General features: G+C 47.4%; 1 protein-coding gene across 1 annotated transcript; it reads right to left on the bottom strand.

Annotated features, from left to right (window-relative positions):
- Nucleotides 1-53: 53 nt before the first annotated feature.
- Nucleotides 54-27,503, bottom strand: Zxdc (ZXD family zinc finger C). Its single transcript, XM_004671678.2, has 10 exons — nucleotides 26,555-27,503; nucleotides 24,157-24,309; nucleotides 23,976-24,054; nucleotides 22,720-22,850; nucleotides 21,552-21,722; nucleotides 18,354-19,039; nucleotides 16,684-16,768; nucleotides 4,513-4,682; nucleotides 2,782-2,883; nucleotides 54-1,451 (listed from the first exon to the last, which is right to left on the bottom strand). The coding sequence occupies exons 1-10, from the start codon at nucleotides 27,501-27,503 to the stop codon at nucleotides 1,365-1,367; spliced, it is 2,613 nt and encodes an 870-aa protein (XP_004671735.2). The 3' UTR covers nucleotides 54-1,364.
- Nucleotides 27,504-27,841: the final 338 nt, after the last annotated feature.

Here is a 27,841-nt window from a genome sequence, read left to right as displayed (position 1 = left end):
CAACCTCAACTTCACGCATAATCCCTTGAATGAAGCAGGACAGAACCTCTGTGTATGACACACACGCTTTTATTCAGCTGCAGTAAGAAGTTGGGTCCATCACAACAAGAAGTCTCAATGCTCAGCATAGACTCCCATCGGGGCTGTGAACAAAGAGAGGGGGTCCCCTGTGAGGTGGGTACCTAAGGCAGGCGGCAGGTGTACCAGGCTGCTGCAGAGAGGTGCAGGCCCTGATGACAGGTGAGCAAATCTGACCCCCTAAACTTTGGCCTATACCAACAGAGATCTGTGGGAAAAGAACCCTTCTCAAATGGACCTTATAATTCCCCATAGGGAGCGGCACTCAGGCAGCTGGCTCTTCAGAGTGAGCGGGCCCAAGAGCAGTGATGCTCAAACTCAGTGCCTTCTTCAAATCTGATAAACAAAGCAACCCGTGAAGGGCAGAATGTGGATGGTTTCAGGGTCCAAGAGTCAAAACCACATCTTAACAAGCACATACTTCAAAGGCCCAAAGAGAAAGAAGAAACGGAGTAGTGACCCTGTGTCCAGTCTTTACGATCATAAATATGTGCAAGGCAGCCAAGTGTCTCTTTCTGGAAGAGACCTCACTCTGTACAAATATACATGGGCATATCACATGCACATCTTCACCTCAACCATGGAAATCACATACCGCAGTCCTACACATAATTTATAGTATTAACATCACTGTATAAACTGTTGTCAAACTAATATTTATCAATAATACACAAATATAGAATTTAGAAAACTTAAAATTTTTTTCTCTTCCATCCCAAACTGTAAGTGAAATGTTCAGTGTAGGAAGACGGTTGGGTGGCAGCCCAGTGGAGGTCCCAGGCCACCTTGAGCATCATCTTCCCAGCCTGAGGCCTGTAGCCCTGTTAAGTACAGACTGGAACTTAGTTAAACCAACACACCACCACCACCAATCAAAGTGCTGGGTAACAGTTCTCACACAAGCCCTCGGAATAAGGGAATAGGATTTCTAGATCTCTGTAGGGCAAAAGGCTAAACACTGGAACTAAGGCCCTGGTTGGACTCACCCAAACATATACCTGGCTCTACCCACTTTCTGCAGAGGTCCTTTGCTTTTAATTCAAGTGCTACTTAGCTCAGGACCACACGGACCCAGGTAAGGGCTGCAAAGCCCACAACAGGCATGGACACATAGTGTGCCTTGCCTGTAAAGGAGGCTCTGCAGAGCGCAGTCCAAACTGGCTGCTCACAGAACAGAAAGGGGTACATTTTCAATAAATGTATCCAGAAGTCTCTAAAGAAGCAGGCAGGATGCAAGCAGAAAGTGCACCACAGTCATCTGAATGTCTCTTAGGCAGGAGCTGCTGTCACTGAAGGTCCTGAAGGTTTATAGTGCTCCCTGGCACTTGTGTAGCCTCGGCCCCAGCAGAACCTCCGGGAGCCCGAAGCACCTCCTGCAAAACCAAGCAGAGCAGTGAGAAGTGAAGTGGGGGTAGGGAGAGCGAGAAAGGTAGAGCAGAGGCCAGACACTGCACCTCAGCCCCACAGCTCACGGTGGGCAGCTGTACCGTGTGGGCCCAGTGGCAGTAAGACCGTTGATGTTTCTTAAACAAAAACATGTTTTCTCCTTCTTTGAAACCAGAGCCCTTAAATGAAAAATGTTAAATATTTTTTTAAAAAAAAAAGGCAAACTGAGCCAAAAGCCAGTTTTCCCTATTTTCCTAGCCCACCAATGTGCACACACATATTCAAGCACCCATGCTCCTTTCTGCCTAAACAAGATCTTGGGCTGGAGAGTTGGCTTAGCGGTTAAGCGCTTGCCTGTGAAGCCTAAGGACCCCGGTACAAGACTTGATTCCCCAGGACCCATGTTAGCCAGATGCACAAGGGGGTGCATGCATCTGGAGTTCATTTGCAGTGGCTGGAGGCCCTGGTATGCACATTCTCTCTATCTGCCTCTTTATTTTCTCTATCTGTTGCTCTTAAATAAACAAACCAAAAACAAGATCTTGTGTAGTGTTTCAGCCCCTCTCTCACCTGGCAGTGTGGTGGGCAGCCCACCCAGGTAGCTGTAAAAGGCTGTGTTCCAGGATACCAGCTGCACTGTAACTAATCCATAGTTTACCCCCTCCATCCCTAAGGCTATGTCTCCTCTCTCCCCTCCAGTGTGTGTGTGTGTGTGTGTGTGTGTGTGTGTGTGTGTGTGCGTGCGCGCGTGTACACACGTACTGGGGTGGGGGGTGTAAGGTCTTGCTGTGTAGCCCAGGCTAGCCTCAGGCTCCCAAGTGGTATTAAAGCATGTGCCAGCATACCCAGCTCACATTTCTTTGGGGATGGTCTGAATGCTTGCCAGGCAGAGCACAGCAGGCACTGTAGCACAGGTTGGCACTCTGATAAGCTTCTCATTACCTCAGAAGCATATCTGAATTTCCAACCATGACCACACTCTCAGCTTAACCACTTACCTGCATAGCTACCGGGGCTCATCCGTTCCCACAGGGTAAGTACTGGCCAGCTCACGGCCCACGGGAGAAAATCAACTTCTGACTACTACAGGCTATGTTTCAGCCTGTTGACCAGCAGGAGCTGCAGCAACAGTCAACCTCATTCAGACCTGTGCCACTACCTTTCCCCAAAGGCACAAAGTTACCCTGGTCCCCAACCCAACGAGCCTCCAGGGTGGGCCTGCTTCAGCAGCCAACAGTGCTGCAGCCAGCTTCCTGACGCTGGATGCCCAAGAAGTCTTACTGAGAAGAGCGAGAGCTGTAGAGTGGACATCCAGACCTGGAGGACGTAGACAGGCAGATCCACAGAGAAGAAGGGGTGGTAGGCAGAGGGCTGTGGGCTGAGGGGCAGTGGCAAGCCTCCTTCACTCGAGGGGTCATCCTGGGGAGGCAACCACCAAAAATACTTTTAACACACTGGTAATCAGGGCTCAGGGCTGCCTGGCCCCTCCATCTGGCCCTCTCTCTCTCAACAGACCAAGGCGGACATGGAATCTTCTACTGCCTGGCTCCTCCCTGTGTTCCTTCTTCCCACACTGAAATTCTATGAAGCATTCCTGAACTTCCCATGGAAGTCCCACTTAGTACCTTCTAGAGTCCATGTTAATGCCTTCCTGTGTGCCCTGGCTCCTCTAGGGGGCCAAGTAGAGGGTTCGGAGCAGAGGGTTCTGAGACAGGGAGGCCACCAGGTTCCCATGACTCATTCAAGAAAAGACTGCCTGTCTTTCATGTGCACATTAGGCTCACAGGCCCAGTACCAAGCACCACTTCCACTTCCTAGACAGCAGAAGTGCGGTGAGGGTGCTCCAGTAACCAGCCCAAGACTAGCTGTCAGGATACATGTGGGATTCCATCCCAGGTCTCCTAACCTCAAAACTCTGCCTGTACATGCTCTTCCCACACCTCCTTCTCTGCTTGTGTCACGAGCTTCCTGCAGCCTCCCCACACCACATCCTTGTCTCTGCAATGCCTACTGCTGCTGACTATTCCCTTGAGGAGTTCTTTCTCTCTTTGCAAGTTCTAAGCTGCTGTAGCCATGGACTAAATACAGAAGGGAGAGAACGTCTTCCTGCTCCTATCTACAGACAAGCCTGTGTCCCTGTCCACCAAGCCTCACCTGCTGTGCTTTCCTCTTTAGTCCCCATGCACTGCCTGCCCAGGTCACCCATGAAGTAAGACACCCTCACCCACCAGAACTGTGATTCTATGAATCTTGCCTGCCTCTCAGTTTTCTGAAGTACCAAGAATAAGTGTGAACCCCACACTGAGATGTTCTCAAACATGGACTGCACTGGCCTGCTGTGGATCTACAACACCCCGCCCCATGATGTGCAATGAGGTGTGACAGCCTGAAAAATAGCCCAACCCCTCAGCTTCCAAACCCTTCCTTTTCCCATCCCAGCCCTTCAGAGTTGAGTCTGTGAGTGCAGGTGTGTGGGGGGCTGCTGAGCGACTGGGCCTGTCCTTTAGTGGCTCTGGGTGGTTAGAAAGGATGTGAGGAAACATATGAAGAGGCCCTACCACCTACATACAGAGAGGCTGCACTGGCTCGTATGCAGGCAGCACTGTTCAGATACAGTGTCCAGTGTGGCCCAAGGAGAATTATGGCTGGGGATGATGGGACAGTATGAACAGCCAACAGTTGAGAGGCCTCTGCAGTGCCACCCTGGACAACCTCAGACTCCACCCTGCACAAGGGACTTTCAGGAAGCCCTTGGCAAGACAAAGACCTAGGCTGTGGACACCTCCCAGGAGATGGGGAAGATGGACCAGGTTGGGGGAAGTAGGTACAGGGTAGCAGTCCCACAAACCTGATGTATGAGTCCTAACAAAGGCAAGAGCTTGCACAGATGCAGTGAGACAGGCTGGGAAGAAGAGAGAGGCTGGGTTATTAACATGGCTGGGACAGGAACCAGGACTTGAGGCAGTTTAATGGAGAGGGCAGTAAGGCCACTCCTCCACTGAGCCTGCTCTGCAGACCTAATCAACTACATGGCTCATTGGTTCCTACCTGAAGCACTGGGATCTGGACACACTGTGCCCCCGCTGCCGGAGCTGGTGCTGGCATACATCCACTGGGCACTGTGAGGTTCTCACACAAACAACTGCTCTGGTCTGCATGGGCATGAGGTGGGCTGACTTTGCCATCTTTCATTTTTCTTTGAGTAGACTCTGGGGATCCTAAAACGAAATGGACAAAAACCAGCACATCCAACATATGTTACGGGCAGGCTCTTGCCCTCACTGAAGTCACCCTGTGGGGTTCAAAAAGTCTTGAGAACTGGTTCCTCCATTCTGTCGAGCCTGGCTGACTTAAATAATCCCTCCACAAGAATGAGGCAAGAGGCACAACAAACCAAACTTCCCCTATTACATTTTTGCTGGACAGTAATCTGACCCCAGGTGCCCATCCTTTGAGGTTGAGCCCCCGCCTCACCCCTCAATGCCCACAGCTTCTGGCCTGTAGGAGATGCAGCACCACGAAACCCAAGGAAGACAAGCGGGCAGAGTTGTGGAAGGGAGGGAAGGAAGCAAGTGTTTAGAACATAGCTAAGTGGTTCCCAAGTCACTCAAGACTTTCTTCTGTTCAGCTCTTTTCAAAAGACATCACTGTGGGCCAGGTGTGCTGGCGTAAGCCTTTAATCCCAGCACTCAGGAGACAAAGGGAGGATCGCTGTGAACTGGCTAGCCTGAAAACACAGTGAGTTCCAAGTCAGCTCGGGCTAGAGTGAGACCCTATCTAAAAAAAAGAAAAAAAAAAGTATTTTCATGGGTTTATAAATATATGTTAAGTATATTAACCAAAAGGGGCTGGAGAGATGGCTCAGCGGTTATGGTGCTGGCCTGCAAAGCATAAGGACCCGGGTTCAATTTCCCAGTACCCACGTAAGCCAGATGCACAAGGTGGCACATGCATCTGGAGTTCGCTTGCAGTGGCTGGAGGCCCTGGTGCGTCCATTCTCTCTCTCTCTTCTCTGTATCTCTCTCTGCTTGCAAATAATAAAATAAAATTTTAAAAAAGAGTATTACCCCCCCCCAATCACTGTATATGTAAAGTATCGGAAAAAAAAAATGTCTTTTAGTTTAGTTTCAAAAGCAAACAAGATTTGACTGATGTCTGGCAGTTATTACCTAGTGTATAACATTAAAAACAAGAGAAGGGCTACAGGTATAGTTCAGTGGCTCAATTTCCAGCACCCAAACACAAAGACAGAACCAAGGTAAGTCCCAGTCAGCTCGTTATTGATTTTACATTCAGTGCCAAACGTGTGGACCATATTATAAGTGATCTACTTATAGATGACATAAAAGCCAGACATGGTGGCATACACCTTTGATCCCAGCACTCAAGAGATGGAGAGAGGGGGGTCGCCCAGAGTTCGAGGCCACCCTGAGACTACATAGTGAATTCCAGGTCAGCTTGGGCTACAGCAAAACCTTACCTCGAAAAACCACCCCAAAAAAGGGGGGTATGAAATAAGCCTTGTAGCCCCTCACTAGATGTGTGCTAGCACACAGGCAGTTCAAGTTACAAGAAGTTTAAGAACCATGTGCACAAAACCAGAAATCATCCCACTGATTTTGCTAGGTATATGGTTTTCCTTTCTATATATTAAAAGAGAGGCATGCACTGCTGAGAAAATGAATTAGGACTAGATTATGATTCTACTTTTGTTAACAGGATGTACAGGCATTAATTTATAATGGAAATAAGATGATTATAGCCAGAATGTGTCATGATCAACGAGAAGCTAAAAAATCTTTGATATTAGCAAGCACTTGATCTGGAGGGGTCACCTGTTTCTGTCCCTATCTGTACATTATCTACACATTTACTCCAAAGTCTGCATGAGTCTTGCAGACACCATACTCCTTTCAGGAGTCATTTACCACTACAGTGCACTGCTTTGGCATGGAGGGTCATTTTCTTTCCAGTTAACAACTCATCAGCTGACAAGAACTGCTCATGTTTCCACATGTGAGACCTTTCTTGAAAAGCAAGGTACTGTTTGGCAACAGTGAAAGGTTGGAAAAAAATGAGGACTTGAAATGAAAGTTGCCCTCAAGTCAGGAACTCTCAGCCATGCACCTTAGCAAGACCTCTGCACCACAAAGTGCAGGCCAGACTCAGGGCCCTGTGGCAGTGCAGGTGCCTATGTTAACTTACAAGATGCTTTCCTGAAACCAGTACTTTGAACCGTCCTGGGGTTGGTGCTCTCGAGAACTGTTTTGTTTTTATGGTTCCCCTAGGGTGATGCACCATGGTTAAGTCTGGCTGTGCCATAGGGCTTTTTTTTTTTTTCTTTCCTGGTGAGGGAAAGAAGGGGGCAGACCCTGCAGGACAGCTGGATCAAAGGCACAGTACTCAGGTGAATCAATTTGAGGACAGATCATGCGTGGGAGATGACGACCTTTGATGCGACTCATAACTCAGGGTCCTGAGAACCAGGTTGAAGACAGATCATCTCTAAGGAAGCTGTGAGGGGAAGGACAGAGCAGGCAAGGCCACTTACCAGGTCAGAGCAGTAAAACACACCTCTGCCCATGCAAACTATCAGGACAGGTGCTCTATTCCATGATCCCAACGGCACTTCCTGGCACTGGGCTTAGAACTAACTACATACTTCTGGGGCTGATGAGATATGGTCAGCTAGGAGTGCTTAAAGACATTCTGAAAAAATGATTTCCAACTAGGATCTCCAGTGATCACACAGCTGTGGGTCCTCATTAGTGAAGGATGTGGTAACATTAAATTTGAGATATGACCACTTAATAAACCAATCGCAAGAAAAATAAAAAGAAAATAAAAAAAGAAATCCTCTCTTGTGGAATGCCCCAAACCCTTACAGAGAAAGACAAAGGCCATTAGTTCTGCCGCAGTTTGCTCTCTTTACACAAAATGCTCATCTGTGCTGGAGAGCTCTAAGCAGGGAGAGGCGAGGAGTGTAGATGCAGGCAGTAAGTATTCCTGAAAGGAAGGAAGGAGACCTGAGAAGATGAGCCCAGACAACGTGAGAGCGTGGACGGGGTGTCAAGGGTGCTCTGTCATCCCTCACCCTGTGCCAGGCAGTCTCCACTGGGGATGTTTGTCAGCTAGAGACCAGCACAGAACCTGAGTGGCCATTACCTCCTAGGCACATACACTGGGGCTTAACTCTAAGGTTCCTGATGGGTTACCTTACATCACTGTTTAAAAAAAAAAAAAGACATAGTGTGCAAGTGTATTTAAAAAGAAAACTTTCATGTTGTTAATAATGAAAACAGACAAAAACACCTATTAAGAAAAACAAGTCATATGTATGGGAGATGCTTAACGCTAACATGGATTCTTTCTGGGTGGCAGAGTGGTAAAGAAAAGAGTCTAAGGAATTTACACTGATTTTTTTCCCAGGTGAAGGAACACATGACCAGTTTCAGACCCTTTTAAGCTGGGTGCATGCTCTGGAAACCTGTCCTCAAATACAAGGCCCCTGAAGCACTTTAGTCAGGCTCCTCAGCCTGTCTTAATTGCTTCCTTATTCTTCCCAAGGAACTTAAAGTTGATAGGTTGTTTTTCCCTTTTATGTTCCTGAGATTTTAAAGGAATTGAATATTCAAATTAACCAACTTGAGTGTTTCTCCATCCAGCCAAATATTCTGCATGTTTTACCCTGCTCAGGCAGTTAGACTTGCCAACAGTGACCCTGAAGCATGTCCTTCATTACTTCTGTTACCAATTTCAGATGTTTTCATTATCTTCTTCCTGGTTCACAGAAGGCTATGGTTTTACAGATGCCGCCATGTCCTGTGTGACTAGCACTCATCTTCCACACTCCCTCCTTGTGCAGCTCCTATGGGCTTTCCAAGCGAAGCCCGATGGTCATGGTCACAATGCTGCTCCTCCTCCCCTCCTTATTCTGCACAACCCTTCCCTGACTGCCAGTCACCACGGGCTGCTGGCTCTGCTGCCTTGCCTCTTAAGGAATGGTCTCTAGCAACTCTCCAATGAAAATGGCACTGGCCATGGTCACTAGGGAAATCTCTTGGGTCCTCAGTTGACTAAGGCTTGTGATTTTCTTTTTTAAGTCCATCCCAGTTAATTTACAAGAGTTCCTGCACAGACTCTACACACCCACAGACGAAGGCAGGTGGTATTGCCCAGCTTACTATCTTATGGAAGGGGACTCTGGAGTGAGATCAGACAGTGTCCCCAAGACAAACCTGTCTGTGGAGCTAGGCTGAGTTAGTATGAGGTGTCCCTTGCCTGAATTGTCTCCCTGCTAATGTGCCTTAGGTCTAAAGGTTGGGAACCTGCCACTGAGTGTGACTTCCAGAGACGTCCCCATGACAGGCCTGTCTACTCTAGGTGTGTGGGGGGCCTACATGGCAGGACAAAACCAAGCCATAAGACACCCTCTCCCTTGCAACCCAAACCCACCTGGCGCTTCGTGTTGCAATCTCCCAACCACAGAACCAAGCAGTGACAACAGTGAGACTGACAGCTGCCACCCTACTCTCCACCTCAAGGCAACCCCTTCTGTGTTCGTCATGGCAGCCACAGGAGGAAGAGGAGGAAACCTGTGACATGGATGCCCAAAGACTTTTGTTTGAAAGTGAAAGAATGGCTGTAAAGATGAGCTCACTGACTGAATTCAAGGCTGGACTCTGCTCATTTATTTATTCACTAGAACGCTTCAGCCGCAAGCACACTCCACAGGCACTCAAGCCGGAGCTTGGCTCAGCCCAAGCCACCCAGGGCTACCAAGTGACATGGGTGGGAGGTACATGCTCACGCTGACCCCTTCCCTATCAATTCTTCAGGAAGAGATCACACCCCTTGGTGTCCAGGTGACAGTCCTGGGAACATTTCAAGAGCCATCCCAAGTGGATGGCTACTTTATGCTCACCATCTTAATGGCAGTTTTAATATTAACTTTTAATTACAAAATCAATGTATTCTCAAATACAAAAAAGTAGAAATGATCACAGTAAAATAGTCACAATCTTAACATTCAAAAACCATCCATAAGCATGTCCTATCACTTTTGCTTCTATGTGAATATATACACAAAATGATAGTCTATCCACACACACAGCTTTTTCTTACAGACAGACTTATCAAAAAATACACACAAAGTGTGCAGCTTTATTGATGGACATCTGAGTTACAAATGTTTTCTAATAGATAGTACTGCATAGAACAACAGCTGGTAATTGGAACCGTTTATACAGATCCCTGGGGATTTTCATAAACTAAATTACAAGACGACATACCATCCTTTCTTTGAACCCCCCCCCCCGCCCCGTTTTGGCTCTTGGAACCACCATCAAATGATCCCAGACACACCAGGCTGTATTCAAGAGGCTATGCCCTAGGTGTCTGCCACCTTGGGATTTCTGCCCACTGGTTAGCTATCTTCTGTGAGTACTTGCTCATATCCTTAGCACTTCAGCATGAAGGCATTCATCTTGCCTCTTCAGTGTTCTTAGTGGATGTTGCTTCTTGTCAAATCTGAGCTGAGAAGACGTGCTCCCGAGTCCTCTGCTCCTTGGGCACCTGGGGTTCCTTGGCGCATACATAGCATAGTGAGGAAACAGACTCCTTGCCCAGCCTACCTATGTAATAGGGAAACTAACCTGCGACGGCAGGAAAGGCTGCTAGTAATGGTATCTACTTTCCAGGGCTATTGGTAGCTTGTACACATAAAAGCACATAGAGCAGAACCCAGGAGATGCTGGCTATGACAAGCTTTGCAAAAACTTAAACATCTTGTTTTCATTCTGGATTCGGTAGACTTTTCACTGTTTCCTGCAAACACCAACTTCCCTTGACATTGGAGTGAAGGCCACCTCTTCTACCCACAAGGACAGATGGATCCGAGGTCTGCTTCTCAGTGTGCTGTGTTCTTGTACACCAGCACCCTTGGCCTGCGTGAGCCGCTGATGTGGCCTTGTGAGAAGCCTTAATGCAAACTCTCCAGGCCATTTCTCTACCTTTCTCTGGGCCCTCTCTACTAACCCATGGGTTTTACACAACTGTTCAGAAGCTGCCTTGGGCTTCAGTGAGACTGCATCACCACTCATTCCGTGGGGATAGTGGCATGACTCTCATAGACTTCTTTTCCTCACACCTTGATCTGTGGCCTCTACCTCCAAGACAGGCCCTGAATTCCTCCCACTGTTCAGCCAACACTGACCTCGGCTCTCATTTCTGCTAGACAACCATAAAGACCCCCGGCTGTTCTCCTTACTTTTGCCCACTTCAATAGTAGCAGGAAAGAACCTTTTGAAACATCAGGGCTCTTTTCTAATTAAACACTCATAACATTTTCTCCCCCCAATGAAAGCCAAAGGTGTAATGGCCTACAAGGCCTGACCAGCCATGCCTACCTTAGCACTCTGGCTTTTTCCATAAACTTTTCCTCAGCCCAACAAGGATGGCCCACAGACTTCTCTTTGAATAGGATTGGCAAGTACACTTTAACCTCAGGCTTTCTTGGACTGTTTGTTGCCTTGACTAAGGGAGTTGCCCCTGGACCCATCTCTGTGGTTCCCATCCTCATCTATAGGTCTTCTCTTTCCTGAGGCCTTCTTGTGGCCCATAATTAAACTACAGCCTCATCTAGACCACTTCTTGTTCTGTTTTCATCAAATTCGTCATTTGGCTCACTCAGTCTTTGCTTGTCAGCTACTGTCAACCCACCTGCTGTTCACCTCTCCCTGATGGAAGGGAAGAGGCCACATTAGTAGGAAGCAGTCCAGCTCTGCTGCTTCTGGCTCATCGTCCTGCTTAGTTGCTGTCCACTGTGAAATTCTTCCCGTAGAGACACTGTGAATGAGACCACCTCTGCTGCACTGCCTGCTGCCGCCACACAGGAAACTCCGGATGACACACACTTATTTGTGACTGGATCGTTTCTCTGAAGTTTCAATAACTTTGTAGTTGAATCTTTGGGGCTTCATGTCTACAAATTATTGTCTATCTCCTTACTTAGTTCTTTTTCATGGTATATTTCCAAGGCAAGATTCTCCAGGAGAACACAAATACCCAGGTAACAATGGTAATGTAAATAGCTCCTGTGTGGTCCCCAGGCACACATGCAGAATTCCTTTGGGAGTTTACCTCTAAGTATGATGTTGCTGGTCTCAGCTACAGAATCTTGATCACATTATGCTATTTCTACCAGGAATCAACTTAAAAATATTGAGTATTAAATGTTTTCAAATATTAGATCTGCTCATCACTGACCTATGACAGAAACGAAATCATTAACACATCTCCAAACCCCACTTGGTTACCATGCTTTAAACACTGCAGGAGCTCAGGGCATTTTGCATAGAACACCTCCATCTACTTTCAAAGCCACCAGTCTGTGGTTCTTTTTCAGAGGTTTCCCATGGAACAGCTCCATCATCCCACCTCTCTGCGACAGCACTACCGTCCATGTGCCACGTGCAATATGGAAAACCATCAGGCAAGCAGGAGGCTCGGGTCCACTCACTTCTATGGTTACAGACTCTTATTTCTGAGTCACAATGATGCCTGCTTTCCTAGAAAATAGCGTGTTTGTGTACTTTGTAATTTACACATATAGTCAGAAAACTCAGCCCTGTCAAAATGTATTTTTTATCAAGACTTTGGCTACAATTTCCCTCTTTTCTTCAGTGTTAATCTCTACAAACATTCCATGGAACAGAACTTATTAAATCAACTATATTCCCCTCATTAACAAGCACCCTTTCTGCTCATCTGCCAATGAGCTCAGTCAGTCACTTTTAATACTGCTAGGTTTTGATTCATTCCATTCTCCTACATTTTTTTTTTTTTTTACCAGTTCTCACTATAAACTGTGGTACTTTAAGTTTTCCATAAATATAGAAATGTTCATGAGGCTCACAGCTCTATGTTATACAGATGAGACATGTTATAAAAGAGGGAATATAAAAGATTGTCCCAGTTGTTTTCTCTTGGTTCCTCCTTTCCATGCTAACATTATCCTCTGCTTTGAGAGCTGTTTCTGAAGTTGTTTTACCCTGTCTTACTGTACTCTTCCCACACATTTTCATGCAGGATTGCCTTGTAGACAGCACGTGGTCCTGGCTGGCCTGGAGCTCACTCTGCCAATCAGGCCAGACTTGAGATGTGGTGATCTTCTTGACTCGGCCTTGTGAGTGACAGGCATAAAGGGAAGTGTATTTCAGAGAGCACATTTTCTAAGAATCCACACACATAGCTTGCTCTTAACTACATTTACAGCAATGCCATCTTGCCTGTGTAGGAAAGCCTTCATTCCAACTGTCCAGTTGCACTATGACTTCTCTGTTCTTAGGCTATACTTCTACAACCCCCAGTTACAATCTCAAAACCCAAATACCTCCAAATCCCAATTCCCACCCCCCTCAAACTTGGGTGTCCAATTAGCAGTAAAACCTGACCTGAACTAATGTGAAGTTCTTCATAGTCTGATCTGATCCTACTCGGATGAAGACACTTTGCTGAAAAGTACCAATACAATAACAAGACTGCTGAATAATATATACACTCTACTACTTAGCTATAATCAGAAGTATTTTGCATTGAGACCATAGCTAGTCTGGGTGGAGATTATTTCCTAGTTCTGATCACCAAGGTAGCCTAATGGAAGACAAACCTTTGGACCTACACCTTGACTCTAAATACCCTGAAAACGTGGCTGATTCCAGGCTAGGGTGAGTGTAAGATGAACCTGCTGGTGCCAAATAAGGAAGTGCTGCTCACAAACCAATACAGATGGCGAATGTTGAAAGGGCTCAAGAGGGTGCTGGAGAGATGGCTTAGCAGGTAAGGCACTTGGCCTGCAATGCCAAAGGACCCAGGTTTAATTCCCCAGGACCCACATAAGCCAGATGCACAAGGTGGCTCATACATCTGGAATTCATTTGCAGTGGTTGGAGGTCCTGGCACACCTATTCTTTCTCTCTCCCCTCAAATAAATAAATAAAATGTTTAAAAAAGTTTTTAAAAAAGGGTGCAAGAATCTGATTGATGGAGATGAGCAATGCTTAGAGAAATAAAATCAAGGCTAATAATACTGACCATAATCCAGTATTAACAAGGGATGAATACCTCTGAGTTTGTACTGACATTAAAGAATTCTAATTTACAAATGCCTAAGAATGAGGAAAATAGAAAACCATGGTCATGGGGCTGGGGCGTTTGGCTTAGCAGTTACGGCACTTGCCTATGAAGCCTAAGGACTCAGGTTTGATTCCCTAGGATGCACTTAAGCCAGATGCACAAGGTGGCACATGCATCTGGAGTTCATTTGCAGTGGCTGGAGATTCTGGTGCACCCATTCTATCTGCCTCGCTCTCTCTCAAATAAGTAAATAAGTAAGTTTCTTTTTTTAAAGAAAGAAAACTGTGCTCATAATACCACAGGCAAAACCAACTGCCAAGGGTTACATCCATAGAAATTTAGAGAAATAGTATTTGCTGTGCATGATAAAGGATTAACTTTGCCTGGACTTCTAGGAGGTGACCTAACAGCCCTAGAATATCCTGTGTATAACAAGGTGCCAGCTCTTCCTCTGGAGGGCTGGGTCTCACATTCCAATAAGGACTGTGGATCATACCTCTCAGGCGAGCCTCACGATAGGAAATGCTATAGCCTACAGCAGACTCGTGGGCACAATGACAGCTCACAGTCCCCAACAGACACTGTGGATTGCATGCCTGAGGGAGCCCCTAGTGAGCAATGCTGCGCCGTCACACGCTGAGAAGGTTCACACTGTCCACAGCACCATGGGACCTCTCATGGCCTCTGCTCTTGGTGTGACCCTGGGCTGGCTTTAATCTGTGTCTTTTCACTGCACTTCACTGACTGTGGGCACAAAAGTTTAGCAGCTGCGAATTCTAGAAATTGGCTGAGCCTAAGGGTATGCTGGGGGACCGCTGAACTCTGCACCCCACCTCAAGTTATCTACCTCAAGTTAAATATTTACAACTTCAAGAGGAAAACTGATGCATATAGTATAGAAAGGTGGCCAACAGCACCTCTGCCAATGATCCATGCCAACACACCTGTTCTGGCACAATACAGTAAGAGCAGTTATCTCATCTCCAGCTCCAACAGAATTTAGCCCCAGTCTGATCACAAAAAAAAGAACATCAGAGATACATTTCCTCAAAAGCATGGGGACAAGGGAGGGCTGAGGCCCTGGCACAGGCTGGAGACCAAAAGACCTGTGAGCAAAGCCCAGGTGGGACCCTTGATAGGCTCAGGGTAGAGAAAGGCCCTGGTGGACAGCTGGTCAGCAAATCAAGTCCATCAACCTCCAGGATGATGGCAGCAGAAGCTGTTAACTTTGACATAAGCATCAGGGTGATGGTGGAGGGGAGCTGTCACTGCTAGGGACACAAATAGTGTGACAATACACACAAAGTACTTCTACCAAAGGCAACAAGTTTTGTGTAAGTCTGAAAATGCAGCAAATAAAATGTCAAAGGAAAACAGTTGGTGCCACAGGCTTTATTAGATAAGGGACTATTAGGAGTCTTCTCTCTCTTTGCTAGTCATAGGATTTCAGGAGAGCTTTTCAATGAAGACATGTGGGCAGCAGAGAATAAGTCTTCACCCTTGTATCCACACATGAAACAGGGGTGGCTGCCATAATGTGCATATCCAAACACTTTGGTCACCACTGGAAGACGTGAAAAAATTGAGTTTTGTCTGAAACCTGATAAAACCCTCACAATCCTGACTTATGAACTATATCTTAAAATGTTTCTCTTTACAAAAGTATCCTAGCTAATAGACAATAAAGGAACAGAATTAAGACCAACTTCTCTGCAGACCTGAAGAATCTGATGGCACTAGTTGCTGGTTGCTAATGGCTGCTCCACCAAACAGGCCAGCCACCATGTCCAGGGCCCAGCAACACCTGTAAGGAGTCTTATCCCTCCCACAAAAGAATCAGATCAGATGTAGACATACTCACTGGTTTATAGGAAACACACACACACACACACACACACCAGCTAACTAGACAATATAGCTGCCCCAGCAGAACACAGGAACAAATGGAAGAGAAGCTATAACTACAAAAATTTATCAGCTATGATTTTTTAAAATGTCAGCACTTTTTAAGGAGAATGCTAAAACATTATGAAAACGACACACTAGCCACTCTATAGAAGCAACTTTTAATACAATGCAATGGACATAACACCTCTATACTTGAATGCTTCAGTTATTTTCTCTCAAGTCCAAAATTGCCTGCCAGGTTCAATAAAGGCATTTAGCTTTCTTTATGAACTCTGCTTATTATGTGAATTTTTCTATAGATTCCTGTTATCCCCGAGAGTTCTACACTGGAACTCAGCGAGCCATGGAGATATGCCTCCCTAAGTCACAACTCACACTGACAACACATACAACTTTTATTATAGGGAAACATTTTCTTGAAATAAGACTGCTTAACAGAAAGTAGCTATTTTATATAAGCTATGATCTTGTTAGGAATAATAGTGACATTGCACCCCCTATTCCCCAAACCCATTTAAAGTGTTAATACAAATGAATAAAATATACTAACATACTGAAACAACTCCTAGCATTATTATCAAAGGTTTACCAGTTCCTTTAAGCCTTGTATCCCATTTGGGAAGGGATGGACATGTGAGGCCACAAACTACCAGTCTTAATTTGGTCCTTGCAGTTTTATGTTTGTTGAAATTCAAGTTGCTGACATGAGATACTTCAGATAACTAAGCTGGAAGCCACCATGCTACAGGACACAAAGGCTGGTTCGCTACATTACTGCCCTTGGAGACAGTGGCAACCCTGTCCCAAGGTTCTGACCAGACCAGAATTGGGGGCTAGCAAGCACTAAGCATCAGGTCACTCGCCTGCTTTCCTGACCCCTGCCTGATCTGCTCATTTACTCAGTAGCCATCCAGGTAAATAACACCTGTGTTTGAACCCTGACGTTCACAGAGCCTTTTTAAGTAAGTAAAGCATGTTGAGACATGCTGGGGATTTGGTTAATACTTGTTTTTTATAAGTGAGTTCTCATAAACTAAAAAAATTGATGAAAGGGCATTTGGAACACAAAAGACAAAGCACACAGAAACACCTGTTCTGTGTGCTTCCCCTGCCCATGCCCGTGACACAAGAGGACTCAGCCCCTGTCCACAGGCACTGCAGCACACTCGGCCTCACCTGCAGCGCGCCCAGTTCCTTTCTGCTTTTTTTTCTTGACTAGTTGAATGGCTCGGTAATCAGTTCTTGCTGAGCCCCCACTTTCCTGGGACCAAAGAAAAGCGTGTCAGTCGCTTATCTAAACAGTGAAGGAAGGATAGCAAGGGAACTATAGGAATGTCCTAAGTCTGCTTCTGGAATAGTCATCACGTTGGGCACACCAGCAAAGATACACAGAAAAGTAAATGCCACATCCAGTGACAAGGGAACTATAAGCATATCACCCCGAGAAGTGAAGTTCATTCCTTCAAAGTCTGAAACATAAAATAGTTCACACAGTAAATGCAAGTTGCATATGCCCTGCTTTGTAAAACAACCATCTTCCCCTGGTGCCAGAGTCACATCACAACAGTTCTGGGCAGTGCTAGTAGAAAGTGGTGTACTGTGTGTCACATTCCCAAACAGTAAGTATGTCACTGAGTGCAGCAAGCTTAATGAGCAAGCCTGATAAGCAGTATTGAAATAGGAAACTTGTAAATCTGTAAACATTTTATAAGAAAAAGTTTCATACTTAAAAGCCTTCTATATAGCTCATGGCATACCTGTAACCCATTCACCACACACCATTTGTACTCAGAGAAGCCAGGAAGCCCAAGGTCACACAGCTAGCAAGAAAATGAAGAAGAGGTCTGAGGCCTTGCTGGCTCCTCCACCTCCACCCACAGCTAGGCTTGAGATGCAGCAAGGCAGAGTTCCAGGGGCCAACTTCTCATGGGCTCTGACCTGTGGCCTCCTTCAGTTCCTGTCCAGTTACCTGTTGCTCTTAGCAACTGCTGTGGCAGCTGAAGCAAATGCTAGCAAGCATGGCTCTGCCACCACCAAGCAAGACACCAGAAATGAAGAGACAAGAGACTGTGCTTCTCTCACACTGAAAGAAATGCAATCTGGCTTGGATGTGGATGAGTTACTAAGTGCCCTTACATGTGATCAGTTAGTATTTTGAGTTGTAGTACAGAGATGGAAGATTTTTGAACATGATAAATGTCAAAACAAATTCAGGCTGTGCCACAAAGAAGCCTCTATAATCATTACCATTGTAGAATGAAGAAGTCACTCTCTCCAAGGATCTTTAAGTTACTTTAAATTAGATTATATTAAATGTTAATTGATATAAATATAAAATACAGCTACTATCCAGCTTCAAAACTTGAGAAGTATTCTTATAATCCTCCAAGGATGAAGATTCACAAACCACTCTACTTCTTAATTCTAATAAAATATATTTTGGCATGGTTTTAAAGTTTCCATTGAACCTTTAAAGATAACGTATGCTGACATTCCTCTTCTAGGACTTGTCATTATGCAAAAAGCACAAAGGCAAAACATTTCAACAGTATGAAATGCCCCAACTTTTCTTAAGGAAGAAAAACTGTCATAAAATTACAGAACTCAAAAGAACCTTAAAAATCATGTAGCCAAATTCCCTTATTTTAAAAATAAATGAGAACTTAAGGCTTAGATAGGTTAAGTGATTTGCCCAAGGTCAGATTCAAACTTCCAGACTACAGCCCAGGGCTCCATCTGTCCTTCTGCAAACCATTAAGAACCATCTGCAGAGGAAGGATTAATCCCAAATATCCTCACAGCCGAGTTACAAGTGAGCTAGTGGTGACGAATACAGTGCTTCATACCAAGTAGAAGTTGCTGGTGCTGGCACCGAGTTCTGAGTCCTTCTGTACCCCAGGCCTCTCTGTAGGGCTGGAAAGCACTGATGGGGACAGTCTGTGGCTTTCATCCTGCTGCTGGACCACAACAGGGACAGGAGGCAAGTCTTGTTCCATCTTGATTGGAGCCAACAGTTCTGAGACACTGGTGGCTTCTTGGAAGGTGCCTGAAGAAGCTGGTGTGGAGGTCGATGCTGATAAGTTACTGCTAGGGATCAAAGTCGGTGGGTCTTGACCCAGGTTCCTCACAGGCAGAGCCATCAGACAGCCTACTGCTCCTGTGCTCATGGCCTGCGGATCATCTGCACTGAAGTTGCCTGATTGAAGGACTGCAGCTGATGTCCCAAGAACCAGAGGACTGTCCAAACTTGGAGGAATATCACTATGGGTCACCAGGACCAGAGGGTCCATGGGCCCTAAGGAGCTATTATTAGCAGGTAGGTTTCCTCCCAGAGAGGAGCTCACAGAAGTGACATCAATGGTCAGAATCCCAGAGTTCAGTGCCTCCTCTGACCCACCCGCTGAACTGCTACCATTGGCAGGTGTGTCAGAGAAGAGAGCTGCTAGATCTATGTTGCTGAGCTCACTTTGGCCACTGCTCAGTTCACTGCTGGGGGTGAGAGAACTTGGAGCTTCCAGCTGAGGTACCAGATCTGCAAAAGCAATCAACATTCTGATTATGATCTTGGAAAACTAAAAAAAAAAAAATCTTACTCCCGCTCCACCAATGTTAATTATCCTTTCACAAGGACCTTGCTGCTGGTGGGTTACACTGACTGTGACCCACTACTGCCAAGCAGTGAATGACAAACCAAGAGAAGGGATGGCGTCACATAAATGTCTCAAGTACTCAAGCAGCCTTTGTGTTTCAAAGCCTTCCCATCCTCCCATCACAGTAGCTCACCAAGATTGCAAAACCTCCATGAAACTGCAATCCAAAGTCAGCTGTGACCAGCTCTGGCTCTGGGGGTATTTCTGGAATCAACTTGTTAGCTCATGTCCTGCTAAACTCTGTACCCTGTTCTACAAGTAACTGTCATCCTTAAACCGACTGAGGCAATGAAACTGGTTGTCTGGGCTGGGATAAAAGGTCTACTTCCAGGCAGATGCACACAGCTCTGATACCCGGTCCTCCTGGATGCTCTGGAGACATGGATACACCTTGATGGAACTTTCCTGAGGGGTCTCCCCAGTGTACCAGGGCCTTAAACAAAGAAGGGGCTCCCTGGTTGTTTTCTCCCATGCCAACTGTTTGCTAACCACACATACTTTTCAAGGGTAAAGATCAGGTCAGGTGACAGTACACAATGTATTTTTAACACAAAGTTTGGAAAGAAATCTATTCTAGACAAAAGACAAAACAAAATGACCAAATTCAGGATGTCAATAAATAGCCCAGCACCAACAGAAAGAACATTTTGAAAGGAAATGGTAGTGATTCTTTGCAAAAATTGAAATTGGAAAACTGTCACTTTTTGATTGTTTTTCAAACATCTTGAGTTGGTTCCCTGTGCAGAATATTCACAGTGAGAACAGAGGTTCTAATTTACGCATAAATCTCCTACTTAGCATTTTACTAATTCCACAAACATGAACTGGAGAACTGACATGTGTAAGGACACACATGAAAACAATCACTACATACACATTAGGAGCACCCGGCAGGAATGATTGGGAGGTTAAGAGCCAAAAGTTCAGATCTTGCTATCATACTTCCTTCCTATTGGTATGACCTTGGCAAGTTTTTGTCTGCTTCAGTAGCAGGAGGATAGTTGTAAGGGTGAACTACAACACTCCACTGAGGTCCACAGATGTCCCCAAGTGCCTGGTTTCCACTAGGAAAAGGACTGATACCTGTCAAATACTTGATACCTGGCAAGAAGGATGACACACATGCCAGCAAGTCAATGAGCACCATAAATGCAGGCCTACTGAGAGGGCCTGACTCCCAGCTGGAGTTGCCTTATTGAGAAGCCTGATTAGCCTGGTTAGGAACCAGCAGATGCAACCCAAGAAGGAATGCCTGGTCTGTGGTGTCACACTGCATCAACTCAGAGCTGGAGGGGTGGTAGCTGTGAGGCCCTGAGAGCAAAGATGACACCCTCTGACACATTAAATAGGACACATGTGCTGCCTGTCCTCAAGACACTTGCCAGACTAGAGAAGGGGGCAACTTCCTTAATGGCAATTGCCATGATGTGAACAAAGTGTCTGAGACCTAATGCACCACTTCTAACAGGTACAGAAGAAACCAGATGCCAGATACGAACTTTCACCAGCTCCCAACTGCTCAGAGCTCTGCACTAGGCACTGTAACAAAGCCTTTTCAAGTGTGACTCAAATCTCCTCCTCCTTTTCAAACATGTGGGAATGAGGCCCAGAAAAGGTCCGTCCCCTGCCCAGTATCCCAAGAGGAAAAGGCTGCACTATATGGCTGGTGCTCTGTCACCATCCTGGGGCTGCTTGCCTCATAGGTCACATGAGGGGAACTGGTCAGAAATACAGGACCTCCAAGGACTCATCTTGACAGGAGAAACACCACGCCCAGACAGTCCAGAGTGTGCTAGGAGGGAAAGGCAGCTTCTGCTGCCATCCAGCACCCTCCTGTCTATATGACTATGGACAAGGCTTAGAGGGGAAGGTTTCTAAGTGCTGTGACACAGACACCAAACATCAGGCCTTCAAGTGCTCAGTATCATCCCTCCATGTGTCCCTAGACCACTATCACGGTGCCGTTCATGCTCCCCAGACCATTCCTGAGACTTAAATCTGCTCTGAGCTGGAGGGCCTCCTGCCTTTTTAGTTCTCAGTATGGGACCTGCTGCCCTGTGGGACCAAGAGGGGGACACAGGCTTGAGTGCTCAGGATTCACAGGACATGACAAGATAGGAGCAGAGGATGCAGATGTGGGAGGACAAAGGCCCAGGGGGAAACAAAGATTTAGAGCACACATGCTAGGTGAGACACATTTGTAAGGGAAGCATATCAAGGAAAGGAGCAAGAAAGTGGTGGGAGAGAGTACAAAGAGGCCACCTGGCTATGGGGGTGACCATGAGCTTCTCCCTTTACAGCTGCATGACTCGGAGGGGAGGAGCGGCAGCTCTATTCTTTTGTCTCACACACTCAGGCACACGTCTTTGCAGCTCTCAGGCCGCAGTTGCAGACCTTGTCGCCGGCTGTGCTGCCGCACCACATGGGCCTTCATACTGTGCTTGGAGGTGAAGAGTCTGTTGCAGCTGGACACTGGACAGCGGCTTTTTGGAGTGCCCACGTCCTGTAGGTGCTTCTTAGAGTGAATGTACAGACTGCTGCGGGCCGAGAACCTGGCACAGCAACCTGGAACAGAGAACCAGTAGTACAACTGAGGTCCAAGCTGTCACCACCTCGATCCCTGCCACCAATGGGCGGCTTCTCCTTCCTGCCCCTGCTCAGGCACATCTGTCTCAGAGACCGCGGTGCCTCCTCTGTCTGACAGCAACTCCAACACAAGCCCAGCATTCCCACCATAAAGCATCCAGCTCAATGCTGTGTACCTCTTCAAGGTTTTCCCCACTGGTGTGCTTTCAATACCCCCATCCATGAATCTGGCTAGCTCTCTCTGCCTAAGCTGACACACCATTCTCGTTCCCCCTCCTGAACAGTGTGGGGGAACTATCATCCCATAGCAGCCCACATGCTCCTGCTCACTTGCTCTCACCCACGACTGAAAAGCTGATAGACAGGAAACTTGAGGCTCAGTCACATACCTGTATTATGCTTATTGTGTTCTAAGTACTGGTCTCAGCTTCCTTTGTGCCTTCTCCAGCTAAGGAAACTGAGGCCTAGAGATAAGGCTGAAGCCATCAATTTAAGAATCACGTAACTCACCCTGGGCCGCTGCCTCCTTATAGAGGACCTGCAGCACAAGAGTAAGGCTGATACAGATGGGCCACTCTGATTTCTAGCAAACTATGCCTTCAGTGTGAAATAAACCTCATTAATACTCAATAAAACCCAGCTTTAGTGCTGTTTAAGCACAAGAATCACTACCTACCATTTAGAGAGCCCAAGCTATTTGCCTGATTACATACTTTGTGAGTTCATGTAGTTCCCATAATCACAAAGTCAAAACAAGGAATGGAAGGCACAGACTATGAGTGACAGGGCAGATGGAAAACTGGGAGGATTCTCATTTGGCACTCTTGCCAATATGCTGTGCCCAAGACAGTTCACTCAGCAAACTGAGTGTCTTTACGCTAAAACTTAGCAGCCTGAGGCTGCTAAAATTTGTTTACTAACATGAATGTTGATGTGGCACTTGGTTTGCAGCTCAATGCAACACTTGAAACTCTACCTTCCACAGGACACTCGAATGGCTTTGTGCCCAGGTGGGTTATGCTGTGGCCTTTCAGATGCTCTGCTCTGGTGAATGATTTGCCACAACCCTCCACAGGGCAGGTAAATCTCCGGTCATCGTCATGTTTCCTGCAGAAAAAACAAGTGACCAGTCACACAACTCAGGCCCAAGGAGTTAGATGGGAGTCTGTTTAAAGTTCTTCAAAACACTCCAAACTATAAGCTCTTTACTTTAATTTTTTTTTTTAATGTGGGCTGGAAAGACTGCCCAGTGGTTAAGGTGCTTGCCTGCAAACCCTAACGACCTAGGTTTGATTCCCCAGGACCTACATAAAGCCCGATGCAGAAAGTGGTACATGCATCTGGAGTTCATTTGCAGCAACTAGAGGCCCTGGCACACCTATTCTCTGTCTCTCTCTGTTTGCAAACAAATAAACAAACATTGCACTGGGAATGGTGGCACATGCCTTTAACCCCAATACTCAGGAGGCTGAGGTAGAAGGACTGCCATGAGTTCGAGGCTAACCTGAGATACAAAGTGAATTCCAATAATTAGAAAAAATTTAAAAATGTGTATCAGTACATCACAATGTCCATATAAGGTTTTCAATTTAGCCACCCCATTACTAGAAATTCTATTTTAATGACCAAATTGGCCCCAGAGAGAGTCATAGAACAATTATCCCTACTTCAACTTAGAAACAGTTGAGTCCCAAAAGTACTGGTGAAGCTGTTTCCACTGTTTATAAAATCTTTACAATTACCCAGATTTACAAGCCATAGAAGCTCATGAGGAGTGAACACAGCCTCCACAGCAATGTGAAAGGACAACTTGTAAAGACCATGTCTTCTCCTCAGTAATGCTTTTATACTGAATACCTCAGACCAAGCTGTACAAACCACCCACCTTCTCTGGGTCTCACTGTATAGCAAGAAGAAAAACATCAGTGTCAGAGTTGTTGCAAAGACAGAATGAGACAAGGTGCTGGACGTCCCTGGAACACAGGTGCCAAGTTGTCTTTATCACACACACAAAATAGTGTATTTATGAAGTAACAAAACCAAGCATATGTAGGGAAAAATATCTTTAGGTGATGAGATTCTGACTGATCTGCTTAGTTTTCCAATTTTCCAAATTACTCACTTGAGCTTTCTTAACAACCTGAAATAATCTATAGGTAATTCACTCATAGGCTTCTACTAACACTCATGTGTTTTCAAAGTTGTTAGTATATACCAAAATGCAAAGATTACCTTTTGTGCCTTAGAAGCTTGGACATGCTGGTAAAGGTCCAGCCACAACTGTCTGAGTCACAAATAAATGGTCTTTCACCTTATAAGACAAAAAAAAAAAAAAATGCACAGCATAGTTATGAATGTATTAGCCACCAGAGACAAGCCTTGGGTTCACAGGATGCACACTCTAGCTCATTACCCGTATGACTTCGCAGGTGAATTTTCAGACGACAGGCTTTGTCATATTGTTTACTGCAGCCAGGAAAGGAGCAAGAAAAGAGCTCTTGTTCCCTGAAGTGGGCTCGGTTATGGGAAAACAGGGCACTCACTGTAATGAACGTCTTCTCACAGCCTGAAAGAAAAGACAAACTCAGTTCACAGGATGAAAAGTATGCAATGTGCTAATAATGCCAGTCACAACTCAGGGACACAATGAAAGAGACACTGAAAAACACGACAGAAAGCACTACCTTTAGCTCCATTAGAGCTACCGAAGGGGTGGTGAATGTTAGCCTACAGACATACCACAAGCCACCTGTTGCAATGTGACATGGAGATGGAGGATGTGATCAAGAGGAAGCTCTCCAATCACAGCCTTCTGCTGGCCAGTTCTTTAGCATCAGTCTCGCCTACAGTAAGTGCATCTCCTACCAACTCAAATGCTAATGTGGTTTGTGTGAAACCCATGAAATGAAACACTAACAAACAAGATTCTGTCTCATGCAGCTCAGCTGTGAAGGGCTGCAACCCATCCTTCCAGTGTGGCTCTTCCTTCCCTTGGGCGGACGCTGAATCCTCTACACTTCAGAAGCCTCTGACCTCCCCAGCAACTGGCAGCCCACATTTTATCTTGCTTCTCTTTTTCCTTTCACTCATTTCCTCAGGTTCCTGCTTGTCATTTTCATTCACCTGACACTTCCCTTCACCTCCATCCTCAGGGCCCTCTATCCCCACCACAGCCCAAGCAGCCTACACCTCAAAACTTTCCAGACTTCTCTACATCAACACTTCTCCTTTGACAAAAATTTTCAGTGCAAGGGTAGAAAACAAAAGGTGGGAAGATGTGTAACAGCTGTCTTTGTTGGTGCTCTTCTCGGAACCTTTACAGTGCTATTATCATGCCTGGAAACCATTGCACAGCCCTGCATATTCTTAGCACAAGGAACTCACTTGCCCCAGCAATGTTAACAGAATGATCTTTCTAACCATACTAAACTTCTCCCCTTTGGCTGCAATCTGTGCCTTCCTTGCCTATTTTGGGCTTTGGTGTGTTCCCACAACTGTTCAGAAGAAGCACTGACATTCTCTGAGCAAATGCCCCAGTCATCAATAACCAGCTCTTTCATTCTATCTCTGTGACCATCCACCTGGAGCCCCCACAGCATTCCCATCACCACTTCCTGGCTCATGTGGTCTAACTACTTACTGGTGGGTGATTTAATGGTATGTCACTAGACCTCTCCAGCTTCTACAGAAACTACTTCAGAGCAGCCCCCCCCACACACACACACACATTTAGCAACCAACACAAAACCCTCTGGCGGCGCCCCATGCCTTGAACTAGACCCAGGTCTTCTTAGCCTTACACCTGGAATGATGCTCTTCTCCCAGAGTGAGGCTCTCAGCCACCAGCGGGTTCTCCCAGCAGTGCACGACTGAAACAGTCTTTGAAGCAGTGGCCTATTGTTCACCAGCGGGATGTATTGGACAGCCCATGAACATATGAGAAGAAAACACTTAAGATCTATTACTGCTTTCCATCACTACCAAAAATGACAGCAGCACGTCACTAAATGCTACCTGCTACCCTGATGAAGAGTTCACTGGCAGGAGCCTGGTTCCCTGCCACTGCAGTAAAGGCAGAGGGGAGAGAAGTGCCAGTGGACTATCCTATCGCTCAATCTCAGTATCTTCAAAACTATAAAGTCTAACAAAGCATAAAAGACACAAAAACGGATGTGCCACACACCTGACGACAACCGTGGAGCCTCACCCTGGCAAAAGAGTATCATTCCATGTGTGGTACTAGGAAGGACCAGGGTCCAGTTCAAGGCATAAGGTGCCCCTGAAGGTTTTGTACTCGCTAAGACGTGGGGTTTGAATAGATGCTGGAAAGGGTCAAGTGCAGCACCAATGTGGTCATTTCCTCAATGGATTAAGGTGTGTTTGGCCACATACATCTTGCATAGACCCATCCTTATGTAACAGGCTAATATTCCTAAACGAGACTGAGGAAAATCAAGACCTGACTGGTAACGCAACTCTCTATGAAGGCCTTGTTATCATTTTCATTAAACAGGAACATCTTAATAGATCCGTTCCCTCTTCCGGGGAGAGCCGTGATTTAAGCGTGCCAGTTTACTATACGGAAACCACGCAGCAAGCCAGGGTCAGGACCCTAAGTCTAAGCACTTGGAAGGAACCGGAACACAAACAGGACTGCGCTTCTCGGCCCGCCCCTCACTTAGATCTGGGCGCCGCCCGTAAATCCTAAGACCAACAGCAAGGCAGACAGCCCGGACCCGCCCCTGAGCTTTGAGCCTGGCACCTAGGGATCCCGCCCCGCCCCGCCTCCCCTCCCCTCGGCCCACAGTTACCGGGAAAATCACACTTGTAGGGCCGCTCGGGCTCGAAGTGGCTCCGCTGGTGGGAGTTGAGCTTGGCGTGCGTGGGAAAGCGCTCGGCGCACACCTCGCACTTGAACAGGCTCTCCTGCTCGTGGCCCTTCATGTGCGCCTTGAGGTTGTAGATGGTGGTGAACTTCTTGGCACAGCCGCCCACCGGGCAGCCGAAGGGCCGTAGCTTGTCGTGAGACTGCAGGTGTCGCTTGAGCTTGTAGGAGGTGGTGAAGGCCCAGCCGCAGCCGTCCAGTGGGCACTTGAAGGGCCGCCGGCCCTGGAGGCCGCCGTGCGTCAGCAGGTGCACCTTCAGCTGGTGCTTCTTGGCGAAGGTGAGCGCACACTGCGGCTCGGGGCAGCGGTAGCCGGGGGAGCCCGAGCTGGTGCCCATCGGGGCGCGGCGAGCCGCAGCGGCGCCCGGGGCCTCAGGACCCGGGGTGACCGCGGAGCGGCCGACGGCGGGCGCGGAGACAGGCGGCGGCGACGCGGCGGCCAGCGTGAAGACGCCGCGGTCGAAGCGCACCAGCAGGTCCTGGTTGTGGATGGTGACGGTGCCCGCCAGAGCCGCTCCGGGCGCGACGCTCGGGCCTCCGGGGCCCTGCTCAGGACGGCCTTCGGGGCTCGCGCCGGGGCCCGCCTCGGCTTCCTGTGACCCGGGAGCCTCGGTGGCACCGCGCGCCACCTCCAGCAGCACCACGAAGGAGTCGCCGCCGTCCTCGGAGACCAGCGGACTCGGCCCCGGGACCTCGTCACGCCGCGGTCCGGGCCCGCCATCTTCCGGGGCTCTCAGCAAGAGCAAGCGGCGGTGCCCAGGGCCCGCGCTGACGGGCGCCTCCGAGTCTCGGCACCGCCGGTCCGAGGAGGCGCCGCCGCCGCCATGTTGATCTCCGCGCGCGGTCGGGGCGGCCAGCACCGCGGGTAGGTCCATCTTGGGCCCAGCCGCGGCGTCGGAGCCGCAGCCTCGGAAGAAGAGCGGCCCGCCCCTCCCAGGCCGGAGCGACGCCGCGCCGCCGCCCCCAAGAGAGTCGCAGCCAAAGCCCGGCGCGGAGCACTTGCGAACCCGGACCCGAGCTGCGCGTGCGCGAGAGCTGGGGGGGCGTGGCGCGCGGGGCCTGCTGGGACTGTGGTCACGCGGGCGCCACGGGGGCGGGGCGTCAGCCTGAGGGCGTGGCTTCAGCCTGAGCTTCCCACAGAAGAGAGGAAAGCTTGGCGTTTGGTTTGAGTGCTTGCAGACAACATCTCAGGCGTTCCCCGTGGCCAAAATGC

Source organism: Jaculus jaculus, chromosome 6, assembly GCF_020740685.1.
Source record: "Jaculus jaculus isolate mJacJac1 chromosome 6, mJacJac1.mat.Y.cur, whole genome shotgun sequence".
Classification (NCBI taxonomy): domain Eukaryota; kingdom Metazoa; phylum Chordata; class Mammalia; order Rodentia; family Dipodidae; genus Jaculus; species Jaculus jaculus.
This window is presented reverse-complemented; position numbering and strand designations above follow the sequence as displayed.